Genomic DNA, 13,923 nt, shown 5'->3' with positions numbered 1-13,923 from the left:
GCTACGTTTTACACCCATTGAATTTTTTCTCAAGCTAACTGCTGCCTGGGTATTAATGTAGGACAGCTTTACAAGTATATACTACTGTACCTTGGATCCTGAACACCCTGGAACTCAGGACGTTTTGGCTCCCAAATGCTGCAAACACGGAAGTGATTGTTTCGGTCTGCGAAGGTTCTTTTGGAACCTGAAAGTCCGACGGGTCTTCCTCGGCTTCTGATTGGCTGTAGGAGCTTCCTGCAGCCAATCAGAAGCAGTGATTTGGTTTTCAAATGCTTTGGAACTTGAACGGACTTCCAGAACAGATTCCGTTTTACTTCCAAGGTGCGACTGTACAGGGAAGAGCCAATGGGACTGAAGTCTGGTAAGATTAATACTTTGTACATTTTCAGGAAGGTTTCTTGGGGAATTACAGGTGGATATTGCAGGTGCAACGCTAATGCTCTTTTGTCCTCTCAGATACACCTGTAGACCAGCATTCCAAACAGTCCAGAGGGACTCCGGAAAATCTTACGAATTTTTGGTGAAATGTATTGAGTCTTTGGCTATCACTGGGGAGATAAATCCTTGCGAGCTGCTTCTCACCGGAGACCGAGCTTTCCCTGTCCTTGTCAGTACCAACGGGCAAGTACTAATAGCCGCATCCTGGTATGGGGCAGGCCGGATGGTGGTGACGGCGCGCGAAGCCATGCTGCAAATGCCCCAGTTCCTGCCATTCATTAGAAGTAGCTTAGAGTGGCTCAAGCCATCCTCGACGGCGCAGATCGGCGTCCACAAAAGTTTGAATGCCCTCTCCGATTTGCTCCTCGGTAACGGTGAGAAGGTGCACCCAGATGCAAGGCCTGGAGACACTCTTGGGGTCTACTGCATCGATGCTTACGATGCCACGCAAGCTGATGGCCTTGTGCAGTTCGTAAAGAGAGGCGGGGGTCTGCTCATTGGAGGACAGGCCTGGGACTGGTCAAGTCAACACGGAAAGGAGAAAGTGCTGGCTGAATTTCCTGGCAACCAGGTGACCAGCGTGTCCGGGGTATACTTCACTAGCAACGTGGGAGAGAATGGGATCTTCCCAGTCCAAGATAAAATGCCCACGGTTCCCCTTATCACCCAGTAAGCACACTATTTATTGCCTGTTTTATTTACATTATGTCTAATGCATACTTTTTTCTCGGTTTTATATAATTCTACACATTTTAACCATTTCAAACATTAAAACAAAAGGTTCATTCAAACCTTCGGACCTCCTTCCCTCCCTACATCGGTTCCATATTTAAAATAACATACAGTGGTACCTCGGGTTAAGAACTTAATTCGTTCTGGAAGTCCGTTCTTAACCTGAGGTACCACTTTAGCTAATGGGGCCTCCCGCTGCCGCGCCAGTGTTGTGCGATTTCTGTTCTCATCCTGAAGCAAAGTTCTTAACCCGAGGTATTATTTCTGTGTTAGCGGAGTCTGCAACCTGAAGCGTCTGTAACCCGAGGTACCACTGTATTCTGCATCTTTTACCCTTATCCATCTATTATATCTCTAGAGTTACCATAGTTAATTCCACATTACAAATGTCATTATATCCCTGCCAATGATTTTAACTGTTTACAGAGGTCTTTTAAATGTCTACTGGCAGGGAGTTCCACAGGGCAGGGCCTGCCACCTTAAAGGCTCAGACACTAGTGAAGGTCGACTGGACCTCAGAAGTGTGTGGGATCGCCGGAAGTGATCACTGGAATAATAATAATAATAATAATAATAATAATAATAATAATAATAATAATAATATATATTATTATACCCCGCCCATCTGGCCGGGTTCCCCCAGCCACTCTGGGCGGCTTCCAACAAAATATTAAAATACAGAAATCAATCAAACATTAAAAGCTTCCCTAAACAGGGCTGCCTTAAGATGCCTTCTAAAGGTCTGGTAATTGTTATTCTCTTTGACCTCTGGTGGGAGGGCATTCCACAGGGTGGGCGCCACTACTGAGAAGGCCCTCTGCCTGGTTCCCTGTAACTTGGCTTCTCGTAGTGAGGGAACCGCCAGAAGGCCCTCGGCGCTGGATCTCAGTATCCGGGCAGAACGATGGGGGAGGAGACGCTCCTTCAGGTATACTGGACCGAGGCCGTTTAGGGCTTTAAAGGTCAGCACCAACACTTTGAATTGTGCTCGGAAACATACTGGGAGCCAATGTAGGTCTTTCAGGACCGGTGTTATGTGGTCTCGGCGGCCACTCCCGGTCACCAGTCTGGATTAATTGCAGTTTCCGGGTCACCTTCAAAGGTAGCCCCACGTAGAGCGCATTACAGTAGTCCAAGCGGGAGATAACCAGAGCATGCACTACTCTGGTGAGACAGTCCGTGGGCAGGTAGGGTCTCAGCCTGCATACCAGATGGAGCTGATAAACAGCTGCCCTGGACACAGAATTGACCTGCGCCTCCATGGACAGCTGTGAGTCCAAAATAACCCCCAGGCTGCGCACCTGGTCCTTCAGGGGCACAGTTACCCCATTCAGGACCAGGGCTTCAGAAAACTTAGCAGACAAGGGTAGGAAAACAAAAGCCCACTGAGCAGATGCTTAATTTTACTGTTTACTATTAGATTCTAGGGACGCGGGTGGTGCTGTGGGTTAAACCACAGAGCCTAGGGCTTGCCAATCAGAAGGTTGGCAGTTTGAATCCCCGCGATGGGGTGAGCTCCCATTGCTCGGTCCCACCTCCTGCCAACCTAGCAGTTTGAAAGCACGTCAAAGTGCAAGTACAGTGGTACCTCTACTTACGAATAACTCCACTTACGAATGTTTCTACTTACGAACGGAGCTCCGTCCGCCATCTTGGATGCGGCTTAGATAGGATTTTTTCTACTTACGAAATTTTAGATAGGGTTGCTTCGACTTGCGCATTTTTTCTCCCAATGCATTCCTATGGGATTCGACTTACAATTTTTTTTGACTTACAAATGTGTGTTCGGAACGCATTAAATTCGTAAATAGAGGTACCACTGTAGATAAATAGGTACTGCTCTAGCGGGAAGGTAAATGGCGTATCCATGTGCTGCTCTGGTTTGCCAGAAAGCAGCTTAGTCATGCTGGCCACATGACCTGGAAGCTGTACGCCGGCCCCCTCGGCCAATAACGCGAGATGAGCACCGCAACCCCAGTCGGTCACAACTGGACCTAATTGATTATTGATTATTTATTTCAAAGTTATTGTGCTTTTTTTATATTGAATCAGATTGTTGCTATCTATGTTTGATGTTTTAGTATGTTTTGGAAGCAGCCCAGAGTGGCTGGGGCAACCGAGCCATATGGACAGGGGCTAAAAACAATTATTATTATTATTATTATTATTAGCCGCACATGGAATTGCCAAAGGAAGGGCTTTGGTTCCAATGCAATGAGCCTCCAAGTGTTGGACTCCCAACTCTCCTCAGCCCAGATCATTGGCTTAACTGAGAGGCCTTGAGAGAATCCAGAACATTTGGAAAGGACCAAGTTAGGCAAGAATGATTCAGATCATCCCACAGGAAGTTATAGCCTTGCTTTAAGGATGGACTATTATTTTTTTATATAGGCATGGATTAGACATTGAGGGTGACTTAAAGACTCTTCTGAATGGTGTGACGACCTTCTGTTTTAAGGGCATTATGCCTTCTGACCTGCTTATCCACGGGAATCTGGCATTTCCAGTGGGCATAACTGATTCTTTCCAGTGCTTTGTTGGAGCCGCCTACTACGGCAGAGGACGTGTTGTGGTCTCTGCCCACGAAAAAATTCTTAGCAAACCATCCATGAAAACATTCTTCCTCAATGCCATCAACTGGGTTGCTGCTGGAAAAGAAGGGAAGGTTGGCGTCGGAGACCATTTGAAGGAGCTTTACTCCATGCTAAATCAGGCTGGGATCCCTTGCGAGCTAACCGATCTCAAGCCTGGCTTGAGCGTATACTGCTGCACAACTTACAGTGACACAGAGAAGGAAAGAATCCACGAATTTGTCTCTGAAGGAGGTGGTCTCCTAATCGGTGGACAAGCTTGGTACTGGACTTATCAAAATCCCACCGCCTGTGCCATCACGCAATATCCAGGAAACAAGATACTGAAGAAATTTGGAATTGGGATCACTGGGGAGGGTATCAAGCTACCTGATGAAAGCTACCCAGCGAGACAAGCCAGCGCTGTTGCTTCGAGCTATCACTTCCGCAAAGCACTCTTCCAATTCAAGGAACACATTCAGAGCAAGCAAGACCTGCAGCCTCCATACTCCTCATGGCTCAAGAAGCTGGGGAAAGACTGTGCCACATTCCTGAGCATCTCAGCTACCAACTCTCCACCTCTCTCCTCGGTCCATGAGGATATGCTGCAGCTGATCGAGCTCAAGTTTTTGCAGCCGGAACGCACCAGAACTCGGAGAACGGAGGAGGCATCCATGTTGAGCTCCGGCACCTCTTTTTCTAGAAAAATAGCACTTCTCTGCGGGATTCCCGATGCCAGAGCAAGCGACCCAATTAAAAGCAACTCGGATGAAGCCATTTTAATTCAAATGACATTTCTGCTCTACAACAATTTACCACATTTCCAAGAACTAGTGCCCCTTCTGATTCCAAACCTTCCAAACTATCCCACAGCACCTCCTCAAGTCATTCGGATCTATGGAACAAATGATGGTGAGAGATTTTGTTCCTTTAAACCAGTTTATTACCCTCAGGTGAATCTGTTCCTTTCGGAGTGTCTGATTGCCTCCTTATCTGAAAATGGGTCATTTTGCGAACTTGGTTCAGATCTCATTTCGGGTCATGTTCCAAGTTGCAGTCCAAAGTCTCTCTCCCATTTGTTAAGAGTTTTTGCAGCGTTAACAAGGAGTGTCATAGGAGCTACTTGCACATTTAAAGTGAGGGGGTTGCACACATTGTCCTCCCCGCCCTGCCATTCCCAGGAGCAGCCAGTGAAGAAGAGGGGGCAACCTTGCTCCTCCTCATCTCCCAGCAGCAGAATCTCCACTTGCCAGGTGGGAGGGGGCAAGGTAGTGGGGAGAGGCTGGGGCTGTGTGGGCTCACCAGCTGTCAGGCATGCAGAGTCCTTCCCCCCTTCCGTAACTTCACATGTAAGAATTAACAAGCAGTTGGTAAGATTTATAGTCCTTTTATTGCAGCATCACGTTGCGAGCACAATCACACAGCTCTGCACGAGGGCAGTTGGCTAGTCTAATCCGACTTCCCGACTTATTTTGGGTGCCAACAGGAAGGCCCTCCCTCCCTGACTCCTTTGTTCTCCGATACATTTGGGCCTCCAAGTCCGTGGTGAAGGGCGGTCCCCCATGCTCTCAAGAGACATCTCAACTAGCTGCCCCCTCCCTTCTGGTTCTTGTCATTATCTCGGAACTGGGCAACTCCTCCCTAAGTCGTTCAGCTTCTCTCTCTCTGCTTCTGAACATGCTGTGGACAAGGGGGGGTGACTCTTCCCCCTCCAGCTCTCCATCAGAGAGAAGCTGGTCTGCCATAGAATGCATCCCCCCGTCCTTGCCTCACACCATTCCGACACCAGCAGGAGCAATGGGTTGGCCACACTGGAGCGCCTGCACAGCCCCAACCTGCTGCTTGGAGGCCTGGTATGTGGCAGGGCCTCTTGACATTGGCTGTTCCTGGCTGTGACACAAAGCCACATTGGGCAAACATGGATGTGTGCCCACATTTGGCTGAATTGTGTGCATGCAGGGCATTCACTCAAGAAGCAATCCCGATGATTTAACCCAGATAAATGAAAATATTAAAGAAAAAACCTGTGAGAGAGTTCTATAGGACAGGCTTCCTCAACCTCGGCCCTCCAGATTTTTTGAGTCTACAATTCCCACCATCCCTGACCACTGGTCCTGCTAGCTAGGGATCATGGGAGTTGTAGGCCAAAAACATCTGGAGGGCCAAGGTTGAGGAAGCCTGCTATAGAACCTTTTTTCAGTAGGCAACATTTGAAAAAGCCTCACCCTCTGAAAGGGAATATTAAATGGAACTCGGTGCTTACCATTAACCCAAACAGTCCACTAGGAGGTTGTTCAGGTGAGGATGAGTTAATTGTTATGTATTGAATAAAATAGAAACTGATAGCAAAGTGAGTCCTCTGAATACCAGGGACCTCTATAGAAATGTATTGTAATTTCAAGTTTTTTTTCAATGAAGGGATATAAAAGCAATACACTGCAGAGCCTACGATTCACCTCCATGTCTTGGTTTGGCCTTGCAGGAAACGAAGCTTGGAGAAGCACCGGCCTTTATGTTCCTCCGGCAAAGACCGTCACTTTGCTCTTTCCGCCCAACGCTGTCGGTGCTCAGCTGCAGGTGATGCTCTTTAAACCTCAGTCAGGGCTGTGACTACAGCCTTGAGGGTCCGGACAACTGGGTTGAAACAATTAGCTCCTCCATCTCCTTAACTCTGTCAAGAGGATCGGGACCAGGCTGCTGGGAGGATGAGGGTGGCTGATGATTTCCCCCTGTGCTGTTTTCTTGGTAACCCTTCTTCCTCCCAGTAGATTTCCCCATCAGAATAGGTGCCTGGAAACACTCCCTTGGGGAGAGACTTGACCCCCTCCCCTCCCCCCTAGCCGGTATTTGTGATTGATGGGTTATATTCCACTAACACTTACTACTCAGGGTATAGCCACTGAAATCAATGGCCATGACTGAGGTTCATTATTTCCAATGGGGCTAATCTGAAGAAACGTTTGTTGAATACAAACCTTTATAACAGGCATCCCCAAACTTCGGCCCTCCAGATGTTTTGGGCTACAATTCCCATCATCCCTGACCTCTGGTCCTCTTAGGTAGGGATCATGGGAGTTGTAGGCCAAAACATCTGGAGGGCCGCAGTTTGGGGATGCCTGCTTTATAACATTGTATTTTACAAGAATAATACAGCAGAGGATGAGGTGATTTACAAGGACAGGTGCAGAAAAATGCACGTTTGGGAGCCAAGCGTAGCACATCCAGGCCCCATTGCCCAGCTGAAGGGCATTACGAGGTCAACCCCTTTGACCACCAGGCTCCACCTCCTAGCATGCTAGTCTCTGCCTCCCAACTCACCAGGCTCCATTAATTTCAATGTGGCTACTCTGAGCAAAAGTTAGTTGAACACAACCCTAGTATTTTATTGATTGATTTAACTTGATTGATTGATTTAATTTTGACGGGATTGTTTTTATTATCCACTTGTTATGGGACCTACAACTTTTACCTTTCTTTCACACCTTTGAGCACCAGGCTGCACCTCCCAATATGCCAGTCCCCCCCCCCCAACTAACCAATCTCCACTTCCTCACTCACAGAAAGATCTTCTCTGCCACCTATGGCCTTATCCCACCTCACAATATTGTTGTGAAGATTGCGTGTGATTATAACCGAATTCTATCATGCAGAGTCGCTTAGATAAAGAGTCAAAAGACATGCAATTGTTCCTTGAGTCTTCAAAAGTATCCTGTGCCTTCAACAACAGGAGACCTTATCAACTGCTCCTTGGGGTTAATATTTTGCACCGCCTGCTTGTTGAATCCAGCGTCCTTTCCTCCAGGTCCAGATTGGCTGTCATTCCGATGACCTGAGCAATGCTGAGGAGCTTCAGCGTCCTCCGGTAGCCATCAGGCGGTTTAAAGTTACGAGTCAGAGGATGGAAGTCTCCAGCTTGTGGGGCGGCCTCTTGTACATTGTGCTGCCAAATAAATCTTCAGTGGGCACCGTATCAGTCACTGTCGAAGGGGCTTCCCTGGCTCCTTATTTCAAGCTTGGTAAGGGGGCTCCCTTTGAAAGAAGCGGGGGAGATATTTCGTGAGGTCAGAAATCTATTTTAATTAAGAAGTGCCTCATTATGTTCTCGCTAAACAGGGCTGCCTTCAGATGTCTTCTTAAGGTTTTATAGTTGCTTATCTCCTTGACTTGCGGGTCACGTAACTCCATACCCTCCAACATTTCTCTGATGGAAATAGGGATGGTCCTAAGGAAAAGGAGGACCTTCTGTGACCAAATCAGAAACCAGGATGGCTTCTGTAAATCTGGGGACATCCTTGGAAAACAGACACTTGGAGGTTCAGGCATTTTCCAGATTATGCCGCATCACACGCAACTATATAATGAAAAATAAAGCCCATTCAGAGCAAGGGCAAACCTTCCAGTGTGGTGTAGTGGTTAAGAGCCAGTGTGGTGTAGTGGTTAAGAGTGGTAGACTTGTAATCTGGGGAACCGGGTTCGCGTCTCTGCTCCTCCACATGCAGCTGCTGGGTGACCTTGGGCTAGTCACACTTCTCTGAAGTCTCTCAGCCCCATTCACCTCACAGGGTGTCTGTTGTGGGGGAGGAAGGGTAAGGAGATTGTTAGCCACTTTGAGACTCCTTCGGGTAGTGATAAAGCGGGATATCAAATCCAAACCTCCTCTTCTTCTTCTTCCTGAATCCATCTGCCCTTTCTCTGGAGGGATCATCCGAACCTGAGGCTCCTCACAAACAATATCGTCAAGAGAGCGTTCTTATTGGGGGAAAATACACTGACCAAAACCCATCCATTCCTTTTTCCCTCTCTTTTCCTTTCTCCACACTAGAATATGCAGTTAATTGTTATTACTTCTTTTTGCAACAAAATAAATAAATGCATTTAGGTGAAACCTGCCTATCTGCCTGGAAGGACACTATCCGCTACTACCCTGCTCCCTGGGCTGAGTTAGAAACAGAAAACATCATATTGACAGTGCCTTCAGGTGACGTGCGTGGAATGGACAGTCCAGAGATCCTTCTGAACACCTGGGCTCAGATGATGAGAGCAGTGGCCAAGTTAGCAGCCATCCCTCTTCGTCTCCCCAGACCAGAAAGGATAGTAGTAGATGTCCAAATATCTCACGGTAAGTACAAACTTGTTCATATACAGTTGGGTGAAAACAGTATATTCTCCAAAACATTTTGCACAACCCTCCTGTCTTTCAATAAGCAGCCACCGGGATCTATAAAAATATCCTCAGAGATGCATCTGAGCTGAAAGCTTGTATTGGTTTAAACTATTATGGCCAGGGCTGTCTTAAGCAAAGATCCCTCTGCCCCCCCCCATTCCCCAGAGTTGTCAACCTTTTTTAGGAGGTGGGAACCCCCAAAGTGGTTGACCTTTTTTTAGGAAAGGTTCCCCAGAGTTGTTGCCCTTTTTTGGGGGAGAATACCTGCGTTATTCATGTAAAATAGTTTGATACAGTACATTGTATGGTATAACTTTTCCTCACATTCTAAGGTTCTCCTAACACCTTAATCCTTTGCTTTGATAAGGGAGACCTTAAAACAATGCAAACATATTTTAAACGTATTTGAAAATTTGAAATCCATCACATCAAGCCAGCTCTCAACAAATGACAATATAACAACTTTCAAACAATAAGTTTCTTCCTGAACATTAGACTTCCCGTCCCTTCCACGAATATGTTGGCCTGGTGTTATATCTATCCTTATAATAGATGGGTCTATGAAAACACTTCTACTACCCATTACCGTGCTTAAGTAATTACGAAACAGTGGACAATATCCGGAAACACTGTACATCATGACAGTTTATTAACCACTTCAGCATCGTTGGAACACTGTGTCTACTGTACAGGAATAACATTAGGAAGGGAGAAATTTAAAGTCTGAGCTTTTGCAGACGATGTATTAATAACAACAGAAAAACCAGACAAGCATTGCTAAAGTAATAGAATTAATAAAGGATTTGGGGAGAGTATCTGGATTTAAATTGAATATGGAAAAAACTAAACTCTTGACAAAAAATATGCAGGAAATAAAACAAAAAGAATTAGAAGAAAAAGTGGGATTACAAATTGTTTAAAAAGCTAAATATTTGGGCATAGATATAACCATGAAAGTTATTAATATATTTAAGAATAATTATGAGAAAAAGTGGAGAGATATAAAGAAGGATTTTGAAAGATGGAATAGATTACAATTATAATTGTGGGGGAGAGTGTTGGTAGTCAAAATGAATGTTTTACCAAAAATACCTTACCTATTTCAAACTATACCAATTATAATTAAAGAAAATTGTTTTGAGGAATGGAGAAGAGATATTACAAAATTTATTTGGCACGGAAAGAAACCTCAAATAAAATATAAGCTGTTAACAGATAGGAAGGAAAGGGGATGATTATCGCTACCAAATTTAAAATTGTATTACGAGGCGGAATGCCTGAATTGGGTGAGAGATTGGCCAAGGTTGGAAAAAAACTAGAATTTTAAATTTTGAAAGCTTCAATTGTAGATTTGGAAGGTATGTGTATCTTAATTATGATAAAGTTAAAGTAAATAAGGAATTTACAAGTCATATTTTAAGAGGAGCGCTATATAAAGTTTGAAGTAAATATAGAAGATATGCAGAACCACAAACACCATGGTGGATCTCACCGATAGAAGCCCTTGCCACAAAGAAATTAAATACAAGGAAAAATTGGCCAACATATAGACAGTTAGTAAAACAGCAAGGTGAATATAGATTAAATACATTTGAAGAAATAAGAATATATGAAATAGACTGATCGTAATATATGCAGCTTATAAGCAGTTTTAAGGCAGATGAAAAAGTTTCTCAAAAGAAAATTCTAAATTTGATAATGTAGTGATTCAAAGTAATAAGAAATTAGTGGTGGCTATGTGAGGAAATTAAAAAGTTTTGGATAATGGTCCACGGAGAAATGAGGAAAATGTTGAAAAAATCAGTAACAAAAAAGCCTGTGGCATACCTGCTGGGATTACTAGATGAAGAGATACCTAGTGGGAAGAAATGTTTTTCTGTATGCTAGTACAGCCGCCAGGGTAGTTATAGCAGCCAAGTGGAAAGCATCAAAAGTTCCACCAAAGGAAAATAGGATTTGTAAATTAGATTAGTATTTGTTAATGGCAAAATTAACGGCAGCAATGATCAAAAATTAAAAAAATGAATGGAAATGTTACGAGGAATATATGGTGAAACATTGCTCAAAAGATGCTGTGCTATTATGCTTAGATTGAGAGATATGAAGGTATAGATGGTAATTCGGAGAAAAATCAAAGATAAATGTAGAATTGTACAGAAAACTAGAATGCAAAAACACTGCCTTATACACACAGTGACACGGAAAGCAACCCCCATGCAAATCAAGAGTTTTCTGTATGTTAAAATTCCAATAAAAAAATTTTTTAGGGGTAAATAACAATACAGTACAATACATACACAAACCACAGTACCCGATTCATTTTAAAGCTGAGGGGAAAGATGCAAATGATTTATCTGCAAATGATTTATTCAGCTTTCATGGAGAAGCATGTGCCTGTCTTACAAGTTCCCCTGTACCAACTCTCTTGTTAGGTTCGATGCACTCTGGCTACCCGATTATGGCTAAAATGGGGGCATCAGTGTCGCTCACGGATGTACAACACATGTACACCAAAGGCGCTTGGGGCGCGATCCATGAGCTGGGTCACAATCAGCAGAAGAAGGGGTGGGGATTCCCCCCACATACCACGGAGGCCAGCTGCAATATCTGGTCTGTTTACGTCAATGAAACTGTGCTGAACATCCCCAGAGAAAGAGCCCACCCAAAGCTTAAACCAGACAGCAGAAAGGAGAGGGTGAAGAACTATATTGAAGGAAGAGCTCAGCTGAAGGACTTCAAAAAGTGGACTGCACTGGAACCTTACTTGCAGGTACATAAAGAAGATTCTCTATGCGGAGTCAAGACTACGGGACCATTTAGAGCCATGGTATCTTCACTGGCCAGTGGCAGAAGCTGCTCCTACTGACCCTATTGCTGTAAGCCAGGGAGAATGAATTGCTCAGGTCTTCCATTCCTTCATGGGTTGTATCTCAACTCTGCAATATTCAGGGTCGAGTCATTGAAATCAATCGACTTTCGCCCCATCCATTGAACTTCTGTAGGCCTAAACCAGGCATCCCCAAACTGCGGCCCTCCAGATGTTTTGTCCTACAACTCCCATGATCCCTAGCTAAGAGGACCAGAGGTCAGGGATGATGGGAATTGTAGTCCAAAACATCTGGAGGGCCGAAGTTTGGGGATGCCTGGCCTAAACCTTGGATTCAGCCATTGCCACTGAATGTGTGATTGGGACTTCTAACTAAAAATCCCGGGGTGGCATTCAGGAGCAATACCCAGGGGGATTGTTTTGATGTCTGCGCACCTTTCCAATGCAGACCCTTCTCTCCACCTCCAACTTATCACAAACTGCTTAACAAATATCCCCTTCATTATAAAAGCCTGTGCTTTAGAGAAATGGGATGTCAAACAGGTGTGACTCGGCTATCCAATGCCAAGACAGTCTGAATTGTCAGAATTAAACTGGTTTACGCTGCGGTGCTGCAAACCCTAGGAAGGGTGTCTTATTGAACATGACAAAACTTCGGACCAAGTAGGCATGCAGAATGTTCCTTGTTCCCAGGGACTTCTGGGAACTGTAGTTTTGCGAGTGTGTGTGTTGCTTCTGTTACTGGAATGACTTTATAGATGGGAAACAGAGAAAATGGCAGGACTGGGGAAATTCGAAAGGCCGCAGAAATAAGTCTATGAGGCCTATTCTAAAACCAGCCCAAGGAGGACTAAGCATGGTCAGTGGTGGGGAGTGGAGGATCAAAGGGGAATGCCATGCAGTGAAGTAGCTGGAATCCTGAAGAGCAGCACTTCATACTGCAACATTTTGTTGCTGCTCTCATTTGTTCCCAGAATTCTCAAGGGCTGGGGAGTGCGGAGCCATGTAAGTCATAAATGGTGTAAAACTGATAATGCTTCAATAGCATAAATATGCACCCAGAGAGAAAGGAAAAGCAACAGTGATGTATTTTTCAAGTCCTTAGGAAAGGGACTGAATAATTATTATTTTCCAGTTGCAGGAGGCCTTTGGCTGGGATCCCTACATCCACATCTTCACAGAGTACCAAGCAATGACCCACATCCCAACTGACAACAGCTCCAAGATGAACCTGTGGGCACGCCATTTCTCTCAACAAGTGAACAAAAATCTGGGTCCTTTCTTTAAAGCTTGGGGGTGGCCACTTGAGGATAATCTCACTCAGGAGCTGGCCACATCCTTTCCCCCGTGGACAGAGGATCCAATGAAGGAGCATGAATCTTCCTAAGGAAGGGAAACTAACAGATTGAAATTGTGCTGAATAGAAAATACTCGCAAACAGTCAACCAATATAAGCCCCCGCTATAGAACTGTAATCCATGTTGACAGTGGTCAATGAATGTATTCAGAATGCTTTCTTCTCCCATTTAGCCATTATTCTCTGTTCAAGCAGGACCCGAGAATGCAACAGCACTCTCTCCACTTGTGATTCCTAGCAACTGGTATTCAGAAACATTAACGTCATGGACCATAGCTAGTAGCCACTGATCGTCCTATTCTCCATGCCTTTGTGTGTGTGTGTTTTTAAAGATTTGGTATCTGGTTACAACTCTTATAAGAGAATGCAAACTAATCATACCTCATAAACTGATGGAAAAATGATTGTTCTTGATGCTCTGGAATAACAAAAATAAATGATAATATACATGCAAGTTACTATTACCAAACCTTTTTCATGCAGTCGTTGAAAAATTGCTTTGTTCTGCACACAATGAAGTTCTACTCAGAGTAGACCCACTAAAATTCATGAACCCTAGTGTGTAGTCTCCGTTTATTTCAACGAGTATATGCTTAGTACAGCTAGCATTCCATATAACCATTTTTATTGAAAACAAAACTGTCTTCATGTAAATTGCCTGCAGCAGCGGGAAGCACTAGGAGCTATTGGCACTTGGTGGTCCAGAGGCAGTCGGGTCCACACCTCAATGCTGGACTGAGGACTTTGCAGCTAATAATGGTGCTGCTAATCTCATGGGTGGCTGGGTCAAAATGCTAAAGGAACTTCTTCTAACATGAGGTCTCAGGTCACT

At 44.7% G+C, this 13,923-nt stretch overlaps 1 protein-coding gene across 1 annotated transcript; it reads left to right on the top strand.

Moving 5' to 3' along the window:
* Window positions 1-386: 386 nt before the first annotated feature.
* LOC118091526 (TRPM8 channel-associated factor homolog) lies at window positions 387-13,430 on the top strand. Its single transcript, XM_060279219.1, has 7 exons — window positions 387-1,110; window positions 3,565-4,655; window positions 6,226-6,320; window positions 7,546-7,759; window positions 8,623-8,862; window positions 11,340-11,677; window positions 12,870-13,430. Exons 1-7 carry the CDS (start codon window positions 440-442, stop codon window positions 13,119-13,121), a joined length of 2,901 nt encoding a protein of 966 aa, XP_060135202.1. The 5' UTR covers window positions 387-439; the 3' UTR covers window positions 13,122-13,430.
* The last annotated feature ends 493 nt before the right edge of the window (window positions 13,431-13,923 follow it).

The sequence above is a fragment of the Zootoca vivipara genome, chromosome 10 (assembly GCF_963506605.1).
Source record: "Zootoca vivipara chromosome 10, rZooViv1.1, whole genome shotgun sequence".
In the NCBI taxonomy this organism is placed as follows: domain Eukaryota; kingdom Metazoa; phylum Chordata; class Lepidosauria; order Squamata; family Lacertidae; genus Zootoca; species Zootoca vivipara.
The sequence above is the reverse complement of the archived record's forward strand: the minus strand, read 5'-3'. Positions and strand labels throughout refer to the sequence as shown.

Coding starts and splice junctions, on each gene's coding strand:
- LOC118091526 (XM_060279219.1), top strand. CDS start 440: ATGCTCTTTTGTCCTCTCAGATACACCTGTAGACCAGCATTCCAAACA. Junction 6,321..7,545: donor CTGTCGGTGCTCAGCTGCAG/GTGATGCTCTTT, acceptor CCTTTCCTCCAG/GTCCAGATTGGCTGTCATTC. Junction 7,760..8,622: donor GGCTCCTTATTTCAAGCTTG/GTAAGGGGGCTC, acceptor AAATGCATTTAG/GTGAAACCTGCCTATCTGCC.